This window comes from Falco naumanni, chromosome 9, assembly GCF_017639655.2.
Source record: "Falco naumanni isolate bFalNau1 chromosome 9, bFalNau1.pat, whole genome shotgun sequence".
In the NCBI taxonomy this organism is placed as follows: domain Eukaryota; kingdom Metazoa; phylum Chordata; class Aves; order Falconiformes; family Falconidae; genus Falco; species Falco naumanni.
The window spans coordinates 5480729-5498850 of record NC_054062.1 but is presented as its reverse complement, the minus strand read 5'-3'; the positions used below and the strand labels follow the sequence as shown (position 1 = coordinate 5498850).

Below are 18122 nucleotides of genomic sequence, written 5' to 3'. Positions count from 1 at the left end.
CCCCCCCAGTCGAGCCCCCCACATGCTGCCCCAGGAGCCCAGGGACACAGAGAAGTCGGGGGATAACAAAGTGATCCTGCCCTGAGTTTCCTAACACTGATGGCTTGGGACCGAGTGAGGGGAGTCAAGAGCGTGCAGGTGATGGAGAGAGGGGGGGGAAGTGCAAGAAAACCTGCCGAGGGAAGGGAAATGAAGGGAAACCCTCCCGGCTGGGAAGGAGAGATGAAGGCTCTCAGCAATGCCAGGAGAAAGAGGGGGGGGTCTGGCCTGGAGGAGCCAGCTGGGGTAACCGTGGCAGCACTCACAGGGAGGCTGCACCCACCCGTCAGGTCCCAGCGGTCCAAAAGCATCCCCAGGAGAGCCACACAGACGTCCCACCAACCCTGCTGCCTCCAGCCAACCCCTGAGGGGTCCCCTCAGCCCTGCCTCAGTTTCCCCACCTGGACATCACCTGCTGGTTGTTTAAAGAGGGAAACACAGACAGTTCCCCAGAAGCGACTGCATCTGCCAGGGAGAGCTGTGCCCGGGTGGGATCGCTGGGGCAGCCACACCACCTCCATCCCTCGGCATCACCAGCAGCACCTCGGCACCACACCACCCCTGGGGCCCAGTGCGGCCCCGTGACACCGCGAGCACATCTCTGAGCCATCTGAGGCCCACCACAAGCAGGTGACTGGCACAAGACATTCCAGCTACCAAACACACCATGAACGACCTCTACAAAACATTTTCATCACACACCAGAGCTGTCACGGTGCTGCCTTTTCCGGGGAGGAGCAGCCCTGCCAAGCCATGCAGCTGGGACCTGAAATAGCACTGTTGGGCTTTTTCTCGCTTCTTTTGGTGTGTCCCCAGAGGGACCTGCAGCTACACTAGGTCATTTATGTTTCTGGGCATTTCCACGTTCAGAAGCCCTGCTGTGTTTAAACAGGGAACGCTGTCCCTGGGAACAGTCTCGTTTTGGGCAAAACTTTCTGTGTTCCTGCAGGGCTACACCCCAGCCTGGTCTCAGGAGCATCTGGCAGCTGCTCCGTCATAAAAAAAACGCTCAGAAATTCATGGAACCAGATTTTCCCATCTTTAGCCATGCAGTAACAGGATTTTACGCTCCCCAGTGAAGCAGGGGATGCCCGGCTGCACCAGTCCTGAGAAACATGCCACGAAGAAAAGGCAGCTACAAGAAATTATATTCTCCTTTTATTTACCTATGACCATGACAATGTATTTTTGCTAGCTGCAGAGATGCTTCGCACTGTAAACTGGGTGCCTGGAGGCAGGCAGTCCGTCCAGCTCTGCCAGGTTCAGCGGTAACCCCCGCTTCTCAAAAACACCGTATTGTTATCCAGAGTAAGGAGAGCCTCTGATTCACAGAGCTGCTTTTCTCCATCACCAAACCCTCCGTCGTCAGGGCACGATATATACACCCAGGCTCCCCCAGCGGCCCGCTGCTAGGGAATGCGTTTTGTCAGATAAAACCTGCTAACTTAGAAAATGTTGTACGCACTCGGGGAAAAAAAGTCATCCACTCCACCGGAGAACTCCGCCGCGACACACACAAATATTGCACTTGTAATTTCGGAATGGGAAAGGACACAAGGATTTCCTATTACACAGCAATGCGTCCAGCTATAGGAGGTCAATAAATAAACCAGGGGTGGGAGCAGGAGGTGGTCGGCTTGCACACCTCCAGCGCAGGGGAAGGACCCGGCTTTCGCTGCTCCCGGGGGGACCTGCCACGAGCGAAGGGAACACCGGGCTCCTGCGAGATAGCTGCTTCGGGGGAGCCGGGAGGCATCGCCGGCACGGGGAAGCACAGCAGCATCGTGGGGCCAGTCCAGTTCCGAAGTCTTTTATCCAGGGACAATGTTCATGCCGGTGCTGTTGTCCCCTTGCCGGAGCCCTGTACACAAGTCCTCCTCCTCGCCGAGTCGGGATCACTCGTCACCTTCCAGCAATGCTCGCAGCTCGGGCGCATGCTTCACAGTAGTCTTGTGGGAGCTTCCCTCCTGGATAAAATCCATGCCGGAGTCACCCCGAAGGCATCGTACCAGCGATGGTGAAATGGGGCGATGGAGCAGTACCAGACTGCTTGGCCTGTTGGTCCCCTCGGCCTCATGCTTGGTGCCTTCAGTTGCCCCGCACCCGTCCGCTGCAGGAATATGGCTTGGGGGCACGAACGGCAGCGGGAAGGCACGCTCCCGCCGTCCCCCGGGAAGGCCTCTGTCGCCCGATTTCATGTAAACACACAGCTCCCAGCCTGCCCCGAGAGAGTTCTTGGGTCTACAGTGGGGAGCTGGCCTTCTTCTGGTTAATTATGTCCAAGTACAAGTCAGAGCGGAGGAAGCGGGGGTACGAGTCCTTCTCCATGAGCCCGTAAATCCTCTTCTGTGCGAGGTCGAAGCAGCTGCGGGTGATGTTCTGCAGGTTCTCCTTGGTGTGCTCCCGCGTGTAGGAGTCCAGGTTGACCTGCAGGCAGAGACACCAGCGCTGGTGAGCAGCTCCCCAGGCAGCCACCGTGCCCTGGAGCCACACGCCAGCGCAGCCCCCAGACCTCACCTCCTTGCAGGACTGGATGGCGATGTACTCAGCAAAGATCTTCTTGGCCTTGGAGACCATCTTGGACTGGGATTTGATCTTCTTGAACTCCTCACAGGCCAGCCAGAACTCCAGGTTCTCCTCGCTGAACTCAGTGCGCAGGAAGGCCCTGAAGGCAGCGAGCCCGTCTGTGGGGACAGAGACACGTCTCTACTCACGGCTCACAGCAGGGGATGGCCCCACAGGACCCTCAGCCCAGCAACCTGGCAAAGCTGCAACCCAAACCACCTCCCTGCACCGTCCCCTAAAGCCCCTCGTGAGCCCTGGTGCAAAGCAGGCAGCAACGGCACTGTTGGGCCAAGCGTGGCAACACAAACCATCCATGCGCTGAACCCACGGTCCTCAGCCCGGCTACGTGCACAGAGAGCCAAGGGGAAGGCTGAGCTTGGAGTGGGGGCAGCAATGGGGACAGGACCGCCGGCCATCCCTGTGCGGCTGAGTGCAGGACATGACCACGATGCCAGGTGCCCCAGCTGTGACACGCGAGAAGGGGAATGGTTTAAAGCAGCTCCTGCTCCACGGACCCACTGCACAGCTCCGAATCGGGCACAGACACAAATCACTGCCTTTGCCCCCAGCAAGACGGAGGGGGGCTGCACCCCCAAGCTGCAGCTCTCCCTGGCCACTATCACAAAATCCCACCCTGGGCCAGGCAGGAGCAGAGTGGTGCAGGCAAGGAGCCGCCTCATTTCTCTTTGTCTACCCCCAAACACCGGAAGGGATTAAGAGAGGAAATCCCAGCTTTATCCATGCGTGCATCTGGATATTCCCCCAGCAGCAAACAGGCAGAAGAAACAGGCAAACACTCACATTTGTGCAGCAGCAGCTTCTCCAGGGAGTCCCCCCACTTGAGAGCTTCCTCGGGAGTGGGCCTGCAGGGGAAGGAGAGTGTGTTGGCAAAGTGAAGCTTCAAAAGCCGCGCTCACCGCCTGCCGCGACGCAGCACAAGCAAAACATCTCCAGCTGATAAAGCAGTGCTGTGTGCCTGATAAAGCAGTGCTGTGTGCCCCGATAAAGTAATGCTATGTGCCCCGATAAAGCAACACTCAGTGCCCCGATAAAGCAACACTGAGTGCCCCGATAAAGCAACGCCGTGTGCCCCAGCGGGGCTGGCCCCCGCTCCCACACCGGCACCAGCACTGCCGGAGCATCTCCGGGAAGAGCCAGGCTCTGCACCAGGCAGGACTGCAGCGGCTCTGCTGGAAGGAAACCTCTGCTTTTAGACTGCCAGGAAGAAAATACAATATAAGGAGGTCTGTGTGGGCAGCTGTGCCACTTGGGGTGTCTGAGCAAAAATTGGAAAAGCTCCGGGCAATGCCCAGGAGGCTGTGGGACAGTGGGGAATTCAGCCGCCCCATTCAAGCAGATGGAGAAGCTGCCAGGGGCAAGAGTAGGGAGGGCTCATCTCCGGCTGCTGGAGCACCTCCAGAGCAAAGCGGTTTTTCAAACCATCCTCTGGCCAGTTAAAGTTTCATGCACAGGCACTGAGAGAAAGCAGCCGTCAGGGAAATTTCCAGCCCAAGCCACCACCGTGCTGCCTCCTGGGCACAGATCTCCAGCCCACCTGGGTGGGGAGTTTTCAGCCAACAAATGTTTTTAAAGCTCCTCTGGATACAAAAGGTGTTTGTCCCCAGCTCCCCCAAACAGGGTGACCCCAGCCTCCCTGGAGGTGATGCTCAGCCCGACCACAGCTCGCCCCCAAGCCCCCACGGCCCCTGATCCCCCGGTCACCCGCTTGCAGCACCTACTTGAGTGACTTGAGCACTTTGTCCAGCTTGCCGGAGGGGTTGGCCCCTGGGGACTCGTTTCGTCGCCGAAAAATCCCCAGCCGGTTCTTCATGTCCTTGGCTCTAGAGGGAAGAGCAAGTTTTAGCAGGCGGGCAAGGGGCCGGGGGGACAGCCAGCACCCAGGAGGGGACCCGCTGGCAGCCTCCTCCCGCACTTCACCCGCTGCCCCGTGCCCACCACCTACTCCTTCATGGTGTGCCGGCGCTGCAGGCTGCCGTTGTGGGGTCTCTGCATGCCCAGCAGCATCTCCGCGTGAAACTCCAGCGGCTGGGGTTTGGAAAGGTCACGGAAAAAGGGCATGGCTGCTGGGATGGCCTCTGCAGCGGCGACCGGCGCAACCGGCGCAGCCAGACGCTCGGGTGCTCTGACGCCGGCTCCGTGCCACGCTCCCGCTCTGACGCCGGCTCCGTGCCACGCTCCCGCCCGGTGTGGCCAGCGCGGAAGTGGGAGGGTGCAGCTCGAAGGAGCTTTAAATGCAGCGTGGGGTGAAGGAGACGCGTGTGAGCAAGGGCTGTGTCAGCCCGCTGCTATTTCGGACGGCTCTGCCGTTGCTGGGGAAACTCAAGGAAAGGTGGAAAAATCAGCACCGAGGGTGGATAGTGGGGCCTTTCAAGAGACGGCGGGGAAAATAATCACGGCAGGGATTTACGAGGGCTATTTATAGAGCGCAGGCGTCCCAGGGAAGGCAGTGAGGCCAGCGGCGGGGCTGTGCTTGGGAACAGCGGGGACAGCGGTGCTTCACCGTGTGGCCGCTGCTGCGGGGACAGGGCTGGGAGCCCACGTGTGACCCACTGATTCTCACACTTTTCCAGTGCTGGCACGGGATGGGCATGGCCACGGGGACATCTCCACACAGGGATGGTTGGGGCCGGCAGCCCGTGGCACCAAGGGGCGCTGGGGGAACAGACACCCCATACTGTCCCCCTGCACAGGTCCCCGCTCCACTGTCCCTGGACAGACAGACTGACATACACCCGGGCACAAGGCTCCCAGTTCCCCCGGGAAACCGCCACCAGGCCAAAGTGGGACAAAGATTTTTGGCAAGTGCCATGGGAACATGAGACCCCCAGCCCAGCCCCAGCCTGGCCCTGCGAGGGCTTCCCAGGGGCCAAGGCAGGGGAGCAGGAGGTGGAAGAGGTGAAGGATGAGGACAGGCACGGACGATGCTGTCCCCTCGTGGCACAGCCTCTGCATGACACCAGGGCACAGAAGGGTGCAGGGGACACGCAGGGTGGAACTGGATGCTCATCCTACACCAAGGCCGGAGATGGGGCCCCAGGGTGGCATGGCCAGGCCACCACCTGCAGCCCCCCACGGGTCCCACACCAGTGGGTCTATGCAAGGATGCTCAGAGGAGCCACCTCTGCCTGGCCCAGCCATGCCCAGGGCTGACTAGGGACACCAGGGGCACAGGAGGGATTCAAGGCAAGGGTGCACCCCACCCCAAGTGATCCTACCTAGACCCACATCTCTCTCCAGTCCCAGGAGGGTAAAATACAGCAATCCACTGGGACAAAAAAACAGTCGTGACAACCCCAGGGCTCAGTCCCTCAAGGTGCTGAGCACCCCGACTCATGGAAGGATTTTAGGGGGCAATCGCCCCTCTAGTCCCTGGTGCTGTCCGTGCCCTCGCGGCGGGCACAGACAGTTTTGATGCCTTCGCATCATCTGGGCTGCGGTCCCAGCAGGACACGCGTCCCGCTGCTGCCAGCTGCCAGGCACTGGCTCAGCGCTAATGTGGGAAAAGCGGATCCAAACACAGAGCCTCACACTCCAAACACCATCTGCCGCCCATTACCGCACTGCCAGCGATGCCGGCAGCCGAGGACCAGCCGCCACACGGGACGGGCCATCCCACACAGCCCCCAGCAACAATTTTAACAGTGTTCCCAGTTTAGCAAGGCAGCTGCCGCAGCTCGGTGCCCAGTGGGGCTTTCAAAGCACTGAGAAGACCTTGTGTGTGTGTCTCCAGCACGCGTGGGCTGCCTCCAGCCGCCCAGCCCTCCGCACCCCAGCCAGCTGCAGTGGGTAGCCCTGCCACACAGCAGGCTCTGGGGCTTGCAGGTGACCGCGGCTCATGGGCAGATTTGCCAGCTGTTAATACACCAGCAAGCACCACCTAAGGAAGTTCCCCAACTTAAAACCTGCTGCTTCTCTTGCACATGCTTGCAAATAAATAGCAAGCAGCATGAAACCGGGCTGCAGCAGCCACAGGCATGCACAGCCTCAAGCTGCAGCCAATCTGCAGTATGAGATGCCACAGCAAAAATATTCTTTTTTTTTTTTTTTTTTCATAAAAAATTGCTGGTTTCTGTCCAAAGCTGCCCCTATAAAGTGATCTGCTCCCAGCACCCTGGCACGGCCATGAGGCCACATCCAGCACCATCGCCCTGTGCTGCTTCCAAACCGTCCCCTGCAAAGCACATCACCCTTCCTCGCAGGGTGCTGCAGTCAGTCCTACCTTTCCAGGTATTTTTCGGAAAAGTCCACCATCGCGCGGTACATCGGGGAGATGCCGGTGTACCTCCCGAGCGTGCCGGTGCCGGGAGGGGAGGCGAGTGCCAAACCCCAGCCACTTGCACCATAAATACTCCCCGCAGACAGCTGGCAACCAGGCTGCGCAGCCAATAGCCGGCCCGTGCGATGCCAAGAGGCTCCCCAGAGCATCCGCCGCTGCCTCAAGGTGAGGAGCAAACCCTCTGCAACCGCCCCTGACCCCGCTGAGCTGAGCCTCCCACCGCCTGCCCGATTCCCCTGGCTCAGCACTGCAGCAGGGACAGGCGGATGGGGGGAACGTCCCTGCTGCAGACTGCAAGGGATTCATTTTAATTTCAAGTGTTGAGAGGAGGGGGGGGGAATTACAAAAAGAGCTAAAAATAACCAGCTGCAGCTAGGAAGCACGCAGGGCAACAGTGCCGCTCGCTGGCAGGCAGCACCGGCAGCGAAGCCGTCGAGCCTGTGCACTTAGTAGATGCACTCAGCCCCTCGCACACCCTGAGCGGCTCAAACCACGTGTGACTTTGTCACCTGCCCCGAGCCACGTGGAGTGGGGAAAGAGCCAGCCCTGGGCATCCCTGTGGCCCTGACACCCGGCTGGATCCTGCCGTGCAAAACTGGAGGCGGTTCATTCCAAAACATCCTTGCAGCTGCAGCTGGGCTTATGGGAAGCAAAGGCCACGGCTGCCTCGTCCTTGCCCAGACCCACTTTTTTGGCACCCCCAAAGCCTTACCAGGAGAGGCAGAGGGTCTACGAGCATCACTCAGCAGTCCCCGCACTCAGTGCTCCCACCACGCTGCCCGCATGCTGCAACATGCTGCAAAGGGCTGGAGCCTGTCCCGTGGTGGGAAACCTCCCCATCCCTCCTGCCGGCATGGGGCCAGCGGGAAGGAGGCCCCAGCTCGTGTTTCATGGCTTGCATGTCCTCTCCCTGAACCCAGCACCTCCGGAGCAGAGCTCTGCTGGCACTGGGGAAGCCCTTTTCCCCACACCACCGGCAAGAGCCAGCTCCTTCTCCTCATCCGTCAAAGCAAGGTGAGCAGGGGGCTGCTCCCAGCTGGGTTGTGCAATGCCCCCAGCCCACCTCCCACCCTCCTTCCTGAAAATCCTGACTCCCCATCTGAAGTGAGACCTTAGTTCACGTGTGTCTTTGCTGCTTTATTCCCAGAAAAGCTTGGGGGAACAAGACAGGGGGACCCTAAGAGCTGCCTGGACAAGCAAAGTACAGCCAAGGTGCTTGGTCACGGCAAACAGCCCTGGTACACTCTGATGCCACCACGATGTGACACTTACAGGTTCCTGCTCCGTTTCTTGCGGGAGGTCTCATCCCCTTCATCACAGCTGCATTCGGGGTCGGTTCCACTCAGCTAGGGGGGAACAGAAAAACAGTGTCTGCATCATCATGCCAGTGCATGCCCACAGTGGCACTCTGAGCATCACCAAGCAGCAATGCCAGCATCCCCTGTGGTCCCCGCACCCGCACAGCCCAGAGCCATGACATCCACAGGGCTCCTTCCCCACAATCACGGCTGGCTGCAGCAATGCAATGGGACAAGCTCCTACCTGCTCTGGCATGGGACCCTGACTCCCCGCACCCATCCTATGCCACCTTCCTGGAGCACCTCAGGAGATGGCACGGCTGGTGGCCCCGGTACCCCTCCAGGTTCAAGGTGCTGACTGACAGTGGTACCTCCCACAGGGAGGACACCCGCATCCCCATTCCTGTTGCTCCTATTCCTGCTGCCTTGAGTGGGCACAGGGACCCCTCCCCAGCCTGCGGCGTACCTTGTCCCCCCAGAACCAGGCTGGGCAACCAAAACCAATCAGGGGTTCCCCAGCAGTCCCCAGGCAGGAAAAGTCAGAGCAGTTCAGCCATGACTGAATCATATCACGGCAGCTTTCAAGTTTGAGGAACACACAGGGGGATCCACTCCCTGACCACCTCCCTTGGGCAGCCTGGGCAAACCAAGGGGACCTTGGATCCACCATGAGCTCAGAGCAGCACCAGTGCAGCCTGCGAGCCACAAAGCCTGGGGCCAGGTGTGGGGACCCCTGAGACCACCATAGCTCAGGGGCTTTAGTAATTCTTCCATTACTGAAGGAGACTGGAAGATGCTCGCAGCCAGCCCCACAGCCAGCTTGACCACGCACCGAGCTCAGCCTGGCGCTGCTGGGGGCTGCAGGGCACTTCCCAGGATCGCCGCCCCGCGGCCATGCCGTGGGAACCCGCTGCAGAGCCCCGCAGACCTGGGCTCGAGGTTTTTGACACTTCCTTCCATTCTGCACCCAGGTTTCCGGAGTTTATCAGCCCCAAACAATGCATCCCTTGCAAAGCACCTTCCCCAGCTAGATAGGGCCCCGGCAGGCGGGCTGGCCGGGGCGACACGCAGCCGGAGCACGTTTCCTGCCATTGTCCAGAGAGGCTCCGCTGCGCTCGGGGACAAAAGGCAGCAGCGGAGCTTGTCCGAGGACTCCCAGCAGTCCCGGTCACAATATGCTCTTAAAACAACCACCTCCCAGCCCAGCCGAGGGAAGGAGGGGAGCAGGGAGGCACACTGGGCACGACGGTGTTAAAAGGGCCAACGAAATGAGCCCCTCTGAAATGCTCCTAGAGAAGAAAAAAAAGCAACAAGCACCCTGATGGATGCTGGGGCGATGCCGCCAGGGCCATCGGGTGCAGGTAGCATCGGTGCTTCGGTGCTGCCGCCGGAGGGGATCCGTAGGGGAATTGTACATCAGTGTCCTGCCCCAGAAATCCAGGAGGGTTTCATCAAACTAGTCCAAAGGTACAGCCCAATAAAAGTCCCTCCAAAGCGTAGGCTGGGGGATGGCAGTGGCCCAAAACACCACGCACGTGGTGGCCCGGCACCATGCCCAGCTGCCCTGCCTGCTGCAGCTGCCAGGCAGCCTGGGTCCCTCCGCAGGCAGCCAGAGAGGCAGGGCAACGGGAGCAGGCAGGGGCTGCCCCAGGAGGGCGCAGGGGCAGGGGTTAAGGCACCGGCCAGACAGAGCTGGAAATGGGAGCATCGGGAGGTCCAGCAGCCACGCTGCCCTTGCTGCCAACACAGGCCGATCCGGTCCCTGCTCCAAAAAAACCCCAGTCTCATCTACACCAGAGCAGTTTAATCCAGGAGGAGCTCAGTTTACCTCTGCTGAAAAACATCCACCCCCATCAGCTCCCAGGCTGCACGCACAGCGGCACTGTGAAACTTCTTTCCAGGAGACTCATCACTGGCAGCCCTAACAGGACACTCTCACCAGGCACTTACACAGCCACCACCCCCCTTGCATCTGCACCGGGCTGTGCAGGTGTCCATTCTTGATAGGATCTGGGAGCGGGTCTGAACCCCCCAGCCCACAACTGCCGGCATCAGCCTCCACAAGAGTTTGCACAGCAAAGCCTCCTGCACAGCAGCCCCATCTGACCAGCCTGTCAGACTTGTAAGGGCTCTGACCAGTCGGCTGGGGACTCTGAGCCCAGAAATGCTCCAGGGAACAGCATCAGAGGTGGCTTTTCAAGCGGCAGAAGCCTGGCAGGAAGAGGCTTGAACCCACCATGGGTTTAATCCCATCATGCTGCCATGCTCGGTGGCATGCAGGGCTCTGTACCAGCCTCCTCTGCCAAGGAGCCAGCAGCTACGGAGCAGCATGTAATGTGGTCCTGCGCTCTGCAAGGTGGTCTCCAGCAGCATGACATGGTCCTGAGCCATGCAACGAGGTCCTGAGCTGCGCAACATGACCCTGAGCAATGCAACGAGGTCCTGAGCCAAGCAATACAGCCCTGAGCAGAGCAGTACCCACAGCCACTGGCAGAGAGCAAGCTTGGTCGGGCAGAGCAGGGTGCTGGGCCAGCACCGCAGGACAGGAAGGCAGGCAGCTGCGCTCAGCACCCAGCCAGGCTTCACCAGGGGCGGCGGGGCGAGCAGCACTGCTCAGGCACTACCTTTGCAATGGCACATTGTTTCCTGCTAAAGTACAGCCAAACCAAGCTCTGTGCCGGGGGGCACGGGGAGCACCCCAGGCTGCTGGGCTTGTGAGCGCAGGCCAGCCCCCCGCAGAGCCCCTGCTGCACAGCCCCCCACTGCTCCCCCTTTCTGCATGTCAGAGTCAGAAATCACTGCTAACCTTAACCTTCTTCTGAGACAGGCCCTCTGCAACGGTCAGAGCCCTGCAGGAGGCTGGCCAGGGCAGAAAGCCACACTGCTCCTGGCATCCCCGAGCTCACTGGGGACTCTTTGTCACTAGAGCCTGGCTTTCTCCTGTCCCTGCCGCTGCAAACAGCTCTTTGCAAGCGCAGACACCTGGGTGCACCTCTGCCTCCACCCATCCAGCAGACAGTAGCTCTCCAGGATATGGCATCCCACAGGATCTGGACACACTGGTGGGAGATGCCCACCTGCAGCACCAGCACACTGGCTCTGGGTGACAACCCCTGGCTGCTAAGCATCTCCCAGGGCTCAGTGCCAGTGGCAAGGACCTTCCTGGCCCCTCAGGTGCCAGCTTTGCCGTGGCCATGGAGAGAGGGGCCACGTGCCGGGGCACCTTCACCCCAGGAGCTCCCCCAACACCACAGCCAAGCAGAAGCCAGATGCCCACAGACCAGCGCCGGCTCACATACCTTCCTCTGCCCCAAAAACAGCAGGGTGAGCTGATGGATGGAGCCACCGTTTTTGACGAGCTCTTTCTTGAGGGTCCTGGGGGAAGGCAGGGCCCAGTGGCCCTTGGTGCCCTGGCTGTCCGAGCAGTTGAGGGTGGTGTCAGAGGTGAAGCAGTGGCTCTTGGCCTCCTGCAGCAAGCTGCCCTCACTGTGGGTCCGGCGCCGCAGGGAGCTCTGCACGCTCAGCGTGTAGACAGGCTGACAGCCCGATGTCTCAATCATGCTGCTGCGCTTTGCCTCGTTCCTCTCTAAGTAGTGCTCAGTGCTGTCCTCATCCTCATCCTCCTCATCCTCATCTTCCTCATCATCATCTTCCTCATCATCCTCACCATCTGTGGTGCTGCCAGCCATACCCACCACGCTGTGGCTGAAGGTGCTGTCGAGTCGCAGCTCAGGGATGACAAAGGCTGGCAGGGAGCTGGGCTGCTCCTCTCCCTTCTCGGTGGTCACTGGCTGCTTTTTGGCCAGCAGAGGACCCTGGGTGGCTCCCAGAGCGTCCCAGGGCTCAGCCGGTGCTGGTGCCTCTGCGGCTGGAGGAGCATCACCTACTGCTGCCTTCCCGTCCTCTGAGTGCATCTGCCCCGGCTTCTCAGCGTCCGTCTCCAGCATCTGCCCAGAGAGAAGATAAAGAAGGATGAAGGCAGAAGAACCCCAAATCTCTCACAGGCCACCTTCCTGGGGAGCCTTTCCACTCCCAACCCCCCACACCCCAACCCTAACACAAGGCTGGCACCAACTTGTACAGCCCTAACAGTGCTCCGCTGGGGTGGGACAGCGTTGTCCTCATGTCCCCCAGTGGTGGCAGTTTGCTCATCACCCCCACAGCACCCAGTCCTGGTCCTGATTCCTGGAGGACCAGGTTTCCCCACTAGCAGCAAACTGGTGGCTATAGGGCAGGAGTGGGATGAGGCCACCCAGCTCCCACCACCAGCACCAGCAGCACCGGTGGGTTTGGAGAAACCAGGGGGCCGGTGGTGGGTGGCTCAGCCCCACAGCACAGCTGGTGCAGACAGGCTCGGCTCCAGCTGCAGAGGCAGAGCCGGTAACATCATCCTTACCCCTGTGGCTCCACTGTCCCCCTGGGAGCAGCCAGGGGGGCTCAGCCCTGCAGAGATCTTCCCCAGGGTTGGCAGGGCAGCAGAGAAAACCAGCAGCTCTCATCCGGCAGCTCCAGCCCCTCCTGCACCACGCTATTAAATGCCGAAGGGAAGCGCTGGGCTCTGCTCATCTGCAGATTGCCCAGGCTGAGCCTGGCTGCAGCCACGAGCACCTCAGCCTCCCTGACTGGGTGCCACAGCCGTGGGGCTCCCCACGGCCACCCCCCTGTGCCCTGCAAAACCACAACTGCTCCTACCAGCCCCTTTCAGTCTTCTAAGCTTTCAGGGTTATTTTTTGCAGCTTTCCTCTGCAGCTGGGAAAGGCCCAAGCAAGCTTTGCCCTTTCAAAGGGAAAAGCCAGGAGTAATTCAAGGGAAAAAACCTCAATTTTTTTTCATGAGCAGGGGGAGCTTGTGATAAGCCCCCCTTGCCAGAGCTGGGTCCTCTTTTCCATGTGATTTTCCTTTTGCATGGAGCCCATCTAAGCCAAAAGGCAAAAAACAGCTCAGTAGGGGAGAAGGACCAAAGGAGAGAAAAATCCTCCCTCCGGGAAGCAGCTTCCACCTATGCAGACCCTGCAGGGCTGGGGCAGGGGTTACTATACAGGACCAGCCCTGGGTAACAAGTCACCCAGAAAAAAATGTCACCATATCCCCAATTAAGATCCAAGCATTTTCACGAGCCCAATGGCAACCAGAAAGCTGGAGTTAACACCACCACCACCCCTGTATGAATTAAGCTGACTTCAGCTTCACAAAGAGCAGCAGCCACAGGAATCAGCCCATCCAGCCTCACACCCCAGCAGGAAGAGGCACCCAACGGAGCAGACGGAGGCTGTATCCCTGCAGTGGTCCCAGCTCATGACAACAGACCCCTGCAAGCTATCCCCTGGGACAGCCAACCTGCTGCTCAACACCTCCTCACCCTGCAGAGCTGCTGCACGCGGGTAAAAACCCGCCACTGGCTATCACCAAGGAGCTGTAGGCAGATGCCAGGCTCCAAAAGCTGCTGTCAGCCCCAGGAAATGTCCTGGAGGTGTTTGAGCCCCAGCTTTGGCACCATCTGCTCTGCACAGAGAGGATGGCACAGAGATCACGCGGTACCCAGCAGCATCTGCAGGCACCTGTCTGAGCTAGCAGGTCCAACAAGCGGGATGGATTCCCAAAAAGATGCTTGATTTCAGCGCCACAGCCAGCTGCCTCCTGGGCAGTGTGCAGAGGAGCTCACCCATATCTGCCTGCGCCTTGTCCTTTTTTATCACCCAAAAGGGCCCCCTTTACACCCGTGAGCACGGAGAGGAGCTGCTCTGCCCCCTCCCAGTCTGGCTCACCACAGGCAGGGATTTCACTTCACCTGAACTGCCCCAGTGAGCCTGAAAACTAAAATTCAGAGATCTTCATGTCCTCAGAGCCATCTGTGCCATCTGCCCCGTCCCTGAAACAGCTGGATTTGGTGGGAGGCACAAAGGAAATGCTTGGTTTCCCCCATCCTTGAGGCTGTTTCACTCCCCAAAAGGTGATTTCTTGTAAAAAGGAAATGTTTCCAGGCTTGCCGTGCGAGGATGCTATTTGCACCAGTGCGCGTTTTAATGATGCTGTTTATGTCTTATATGTATTGCAATCACTGTCATCATTATTTCATGAAATAATTAGAGGACAAACCCACGCAGACCTCAATTCACTCCCTGCAAAGCCCTTCCCCCGCCGCCCCCAGTAGCTCCCTATCTGCCCAGTCCTTCTGCTTAATATTGCTGGTTGGCCACATCAGATAAGGCCCTTGAAGGAAATGAACAGGCTCCTTTAGAATGAGAGTCATTTAGGGATTAAATTAAATCCCCGCGCTAATTCAATCAGAGACTCTGCTGCTCCTCAGTGGCACGGGAGGGCATGAGCAGCAGCCTCACCACCGAGCGAGGTTTCCATCTAGGGTTGAAAGTATCGCCGGGGCTGTGAAATCCCGTCCTCACAGAAATTAGAGCTCTGCTAAATGTCAGCTGATGGCGAGGGAAAGACGGGGAAGGAAAGTGGCAGTAATGCCATCACAGCCGGCCAACAAGCCTGACTGCTGCTGGAGGCACCAGGGACTTCAGCAGCACGAAGCCAAGGGCCACCTCGCTGCGCCAAGCTGACTTGGGCCAGCAAGGACAGGGATGTGACCAGGTGTCCTTCTCACCATCATCGTGGCCAAGGGGCTGCTGGAGGAGGCAGCAGATGGAGGCGGTGCTGATGCTGTCTGAGCAGGGAGGTGCTGTCCCTCCACCTCAACGACTCATCCAAAGCATCCCATGGTCTCGCTGCAGCATGGGTCCTTGGCCAGCAGCAGTAGCTCAGGAGCCAGCGGCCAACATCTGGACCTTTCCATCCTCAACACCTTGTTCTTACTGCTCTCAACATCTGGGTCTCCTTGCTCTCAACATCTGGCTGTCCCTATCCTCAGTATGCAGGTTTCCCTGTTCTCAGCATCTGCATCTTCCCATCCTCAACACCTGGGTCTCCCTGCCCTCAACATGTTGGTCTTCCCATTCCCAACACCGGGGTTCCCCTGTCCTGAGCTGGGAAGGCCTGGGGGCTTTACTACATCATCCCTGGAGGACCTCACACTTCCCTGATTCAGTTTCTCTCTCAGACTAAGCAGCCAAGGCAGCATGTCCCAAGCAGGAGAAGGGAAAGCAGAAGAAAGAGCTGCCTCCAAGCCCCAGGATAGCTATCATCAGGGGTAGTTTTAGGGAGGGAGGATGAAAGGTCTGCGATCAGAGCAACAGCAATACAGTCCCTAATATTGATTTCCCCATTGAACAAGCCTCAGCACATCCCAAAAAAGCCAAACATTGCCCTGCCTGCTCTAGCATCCTCAGTGTCTGCACCTGTAACCTGCTGCCTGGACTCCCTCTGCCTTTGGGCATCACTCACTGAGTCAAAAGTTTTCTTCCAACCAAGACAGGGGAGAAGTACTGCAAACCCTCTGCTCTTCTATCTGTAATCTGATCAGTTTTCTTCTAGTTGCTGCTAGCAACCAGAACCATTTCTGTTTGCCAGCAGAGCAAATTTCAGTGAACAGATGTGGGTTTGTTAGCGTGGCCTCAACTTCTCCAGCAATTCTTTAAATAACGTGCCCTTTCTGGTGGCCCACAGCCGGGACCTTCCAGCTGGGAAAATACCAGCCACAGAGACGGCACAGCTGTGGGCTGACACCTGCACTGGTCTCCCCTGGTGCTGCCAGCTCTCATGCTGCCAGAAGTGTGGGGAGCTGTGGCATTCCCTTAAATCCCCAGCTCTGGGAGGTCAGGGATTTTTTTGAGGCTCTCAGCTTCTCATGTCGCTATTTCTGCTCCTCGCAGTCACGGAGCCACTGTGGCTCAGGTAACACCTGGACACAAGAAAATTCAATTCAGCCTTTACCTGGCTCCCTATGTGGATGCTCAGGTTTTGCAATGCACATCTTTCTCTTGCGTTAACACTGGTGAAGAGGAGTCTAAATGTGCCTGGGAGATCTGCCCTGCTGCCCAGGCAGCTCCTGAGCCAAAATCAGGGATTGGCAAAAGCAAGAAAGTCCCTGCAGGTAACAGACTGTTGGACATCAAGATGAGCAGGAGAGTGAAGGACACGCTGCTCCGACTGCACGTTCATCCCAGGAGGGGTTAATGGACCTCTCGAGATACTGCTGGATACTGCTCTCATGGGCTCTCCCAGACCACAGCAGCCACATCCTCCGTGCATCCCAATGGAGGAACCTCTCTTGCTCCGGCTGCCCTTAAATCTACCTTTGCTCAAAGGTGCCTTACCTGTCCCCAAAAGCATCTAACTCCATGGGAATGAGTGCAAGTCCCTTTCCAGGGGGGTTTCGGGGAGGATGCAGCCAGCTTCACTACTGGCAGTGTGTTCCCTGTGCAGAGATAACACCCTCCCCAGGGTAGACGGGATGCGGGGATAAACAGCATCTACATCACTCAGGGAAACATCAGTGTTTTCAAAGTAGGGTTTTCCTGAAGTGGAAGAAAAAAATTACAGTTTTGGTTCTTAGCATGGGACAAACTGTGCCCAGATCCATCAGATCAGGAACTTCTTATGTGAAATGCTAAATTTCACATAAATGAAACCATGGATGGTGGTCACCTTGAGGCTTAAAAAGTGGCCACTAAGAAAGCACAGAGGATCGGGCTGAGAGGAAGAAAATATAGCCAGAAACACAAAGCAAAACTATCAAAACTTGAGAAAATTTTCGTGGGAGTCATTTTGAAAGTGTTCACAAGGACCATCCCCGAGCAGCTCCGCTCCTTGCCCTCCTTGAGCTGTGGTGGCTCTGTGGGGCTGGCTGGAGCCCAGGGTTCATTGCACAGCAGGGTTTTCTACCCATTCCCTGCTTCATTACTGAATCGATGAATAATTGATACAAGCAATTAGTGTAACAGCAAATGCAAGTGCAGATGTATAAACCCAAACAGCAAGATCCAACAATGCATTGGAGCAGGGTGGCAAGGGTGGATATATGCCTCCAATGAGACACCTGTGGGGGTGTAAAACTTCATACCACCCAAAAAAAAACCTGTACTGGAAACATCTCTGAGCCCTGGAAGGAGAAGTCGTCCTCTGCCTTGAGGAAATGATCCCGTATCAGCTGCCTGCACTAATCCCACTACCCCGCTACTGTCACCCCCAACTGATGGCTCTGCAAAGGGGGCCTGACCGGGGTAGCGCCCAGCCCTGATGCTGCAGTGCCCACACTGCGCCTCTCCCCAGAGCTGCTCTGCTGCCTGCAACACAGCGGTGAACAGGAGCCAGCGCTTAACTGGGGGCAACAGCCTTGTCCAGAGCTACCCCAACACACAGCTTGCACCTCATGTTTTGGTGCGACCACCTGCCGAAAGTGTCAGCAAACAACCTAGGACAACCTTGCCCCTCCACCCCCCCCACCCCACCCCCCCCGCACACTTTAGCCAAGCAGCTGGAGTTAGCCGAGACTTGCTACCACCGCAGCACCGAGCTGCCAGTCCTGAACCGCAGCTGCCCCGGCTGTCCCAGCTCTGGACCCCAACCTGTCCCCTGGCCGCTGCCCTCCATACCCACCACGGCTACCAACACACACACAGCTTGGATTTCAATGGTAAGGGCTGAAGCTGCTGGCTGGTCCCCAGTACCAGTAAACGGAGGGCAGCCAAAAGGCTGTGAAAGTCCTGGAGCAGAAAGCCCACATTCTCAGCACCCTGAAATGCTGCTCCGGCAGCGAGAGCCAGCCAGTGCGGATGGCACAGCCGTACACAGAGCCAGACTTGCAAGGGAACCCCAAAAAGTCCCCATCGCTACAAATGCCCCTTCGCTCCCCCTGGATGCTCTCCGTTACCAACCCTTCGAGCCCAGCCTGGCAGCAATGAAGCCAGGCAGGAGCCACAGGTTCCCCAGGAGGCAGCAGGCACAGCCCAGCGCAGGGGTGCAAGGGGACCGGCACAGGGAGCAGAGCAGATGCCTTTCATCTAAAAGGACATCAGTGTTCC

General features: G+C 58.4%; 1 protein-coding gene across 5 annotated transcripts in view; it reads right to left on the bottom strand.

Annotated features, from left to right (window-relative positions):
- Positions 1-1184: 1184 nt before the first annotated feature.
- RGS3 (regulator of G protein signaling 3) overlaps positions 1185-18122 on the bottom strand; it is a 77918-nt gene continuing 60980 nt past the window's right edge. For 3 of the 5 annotated variants that reach the window (XM_040607060.1, XM_040607061.1, XM_040607062.1), the window contains 6 exons: positions 11499-12146; positions 8174-8247; positions 4344-4445; positions 3406-3467; positions 2557-2723; positions 1185-2466 (listed from right to left, as the gene is read on the bottom strand). In XM_040607060.1, the coding sequence (XP_040462994.1) occupies positions 2281-2466; positions 2557-2723; positions 3406-3467; positions 4344-4445; positions 8174-8247; positions 11499-12146 (1239 nt within the window). In that variant the 3' untranslated portion in view covers positions 1185-2280. The other 2 variants (XM_040607063.1, XM_040607064.1) reach the window with 2 other exon arrangements.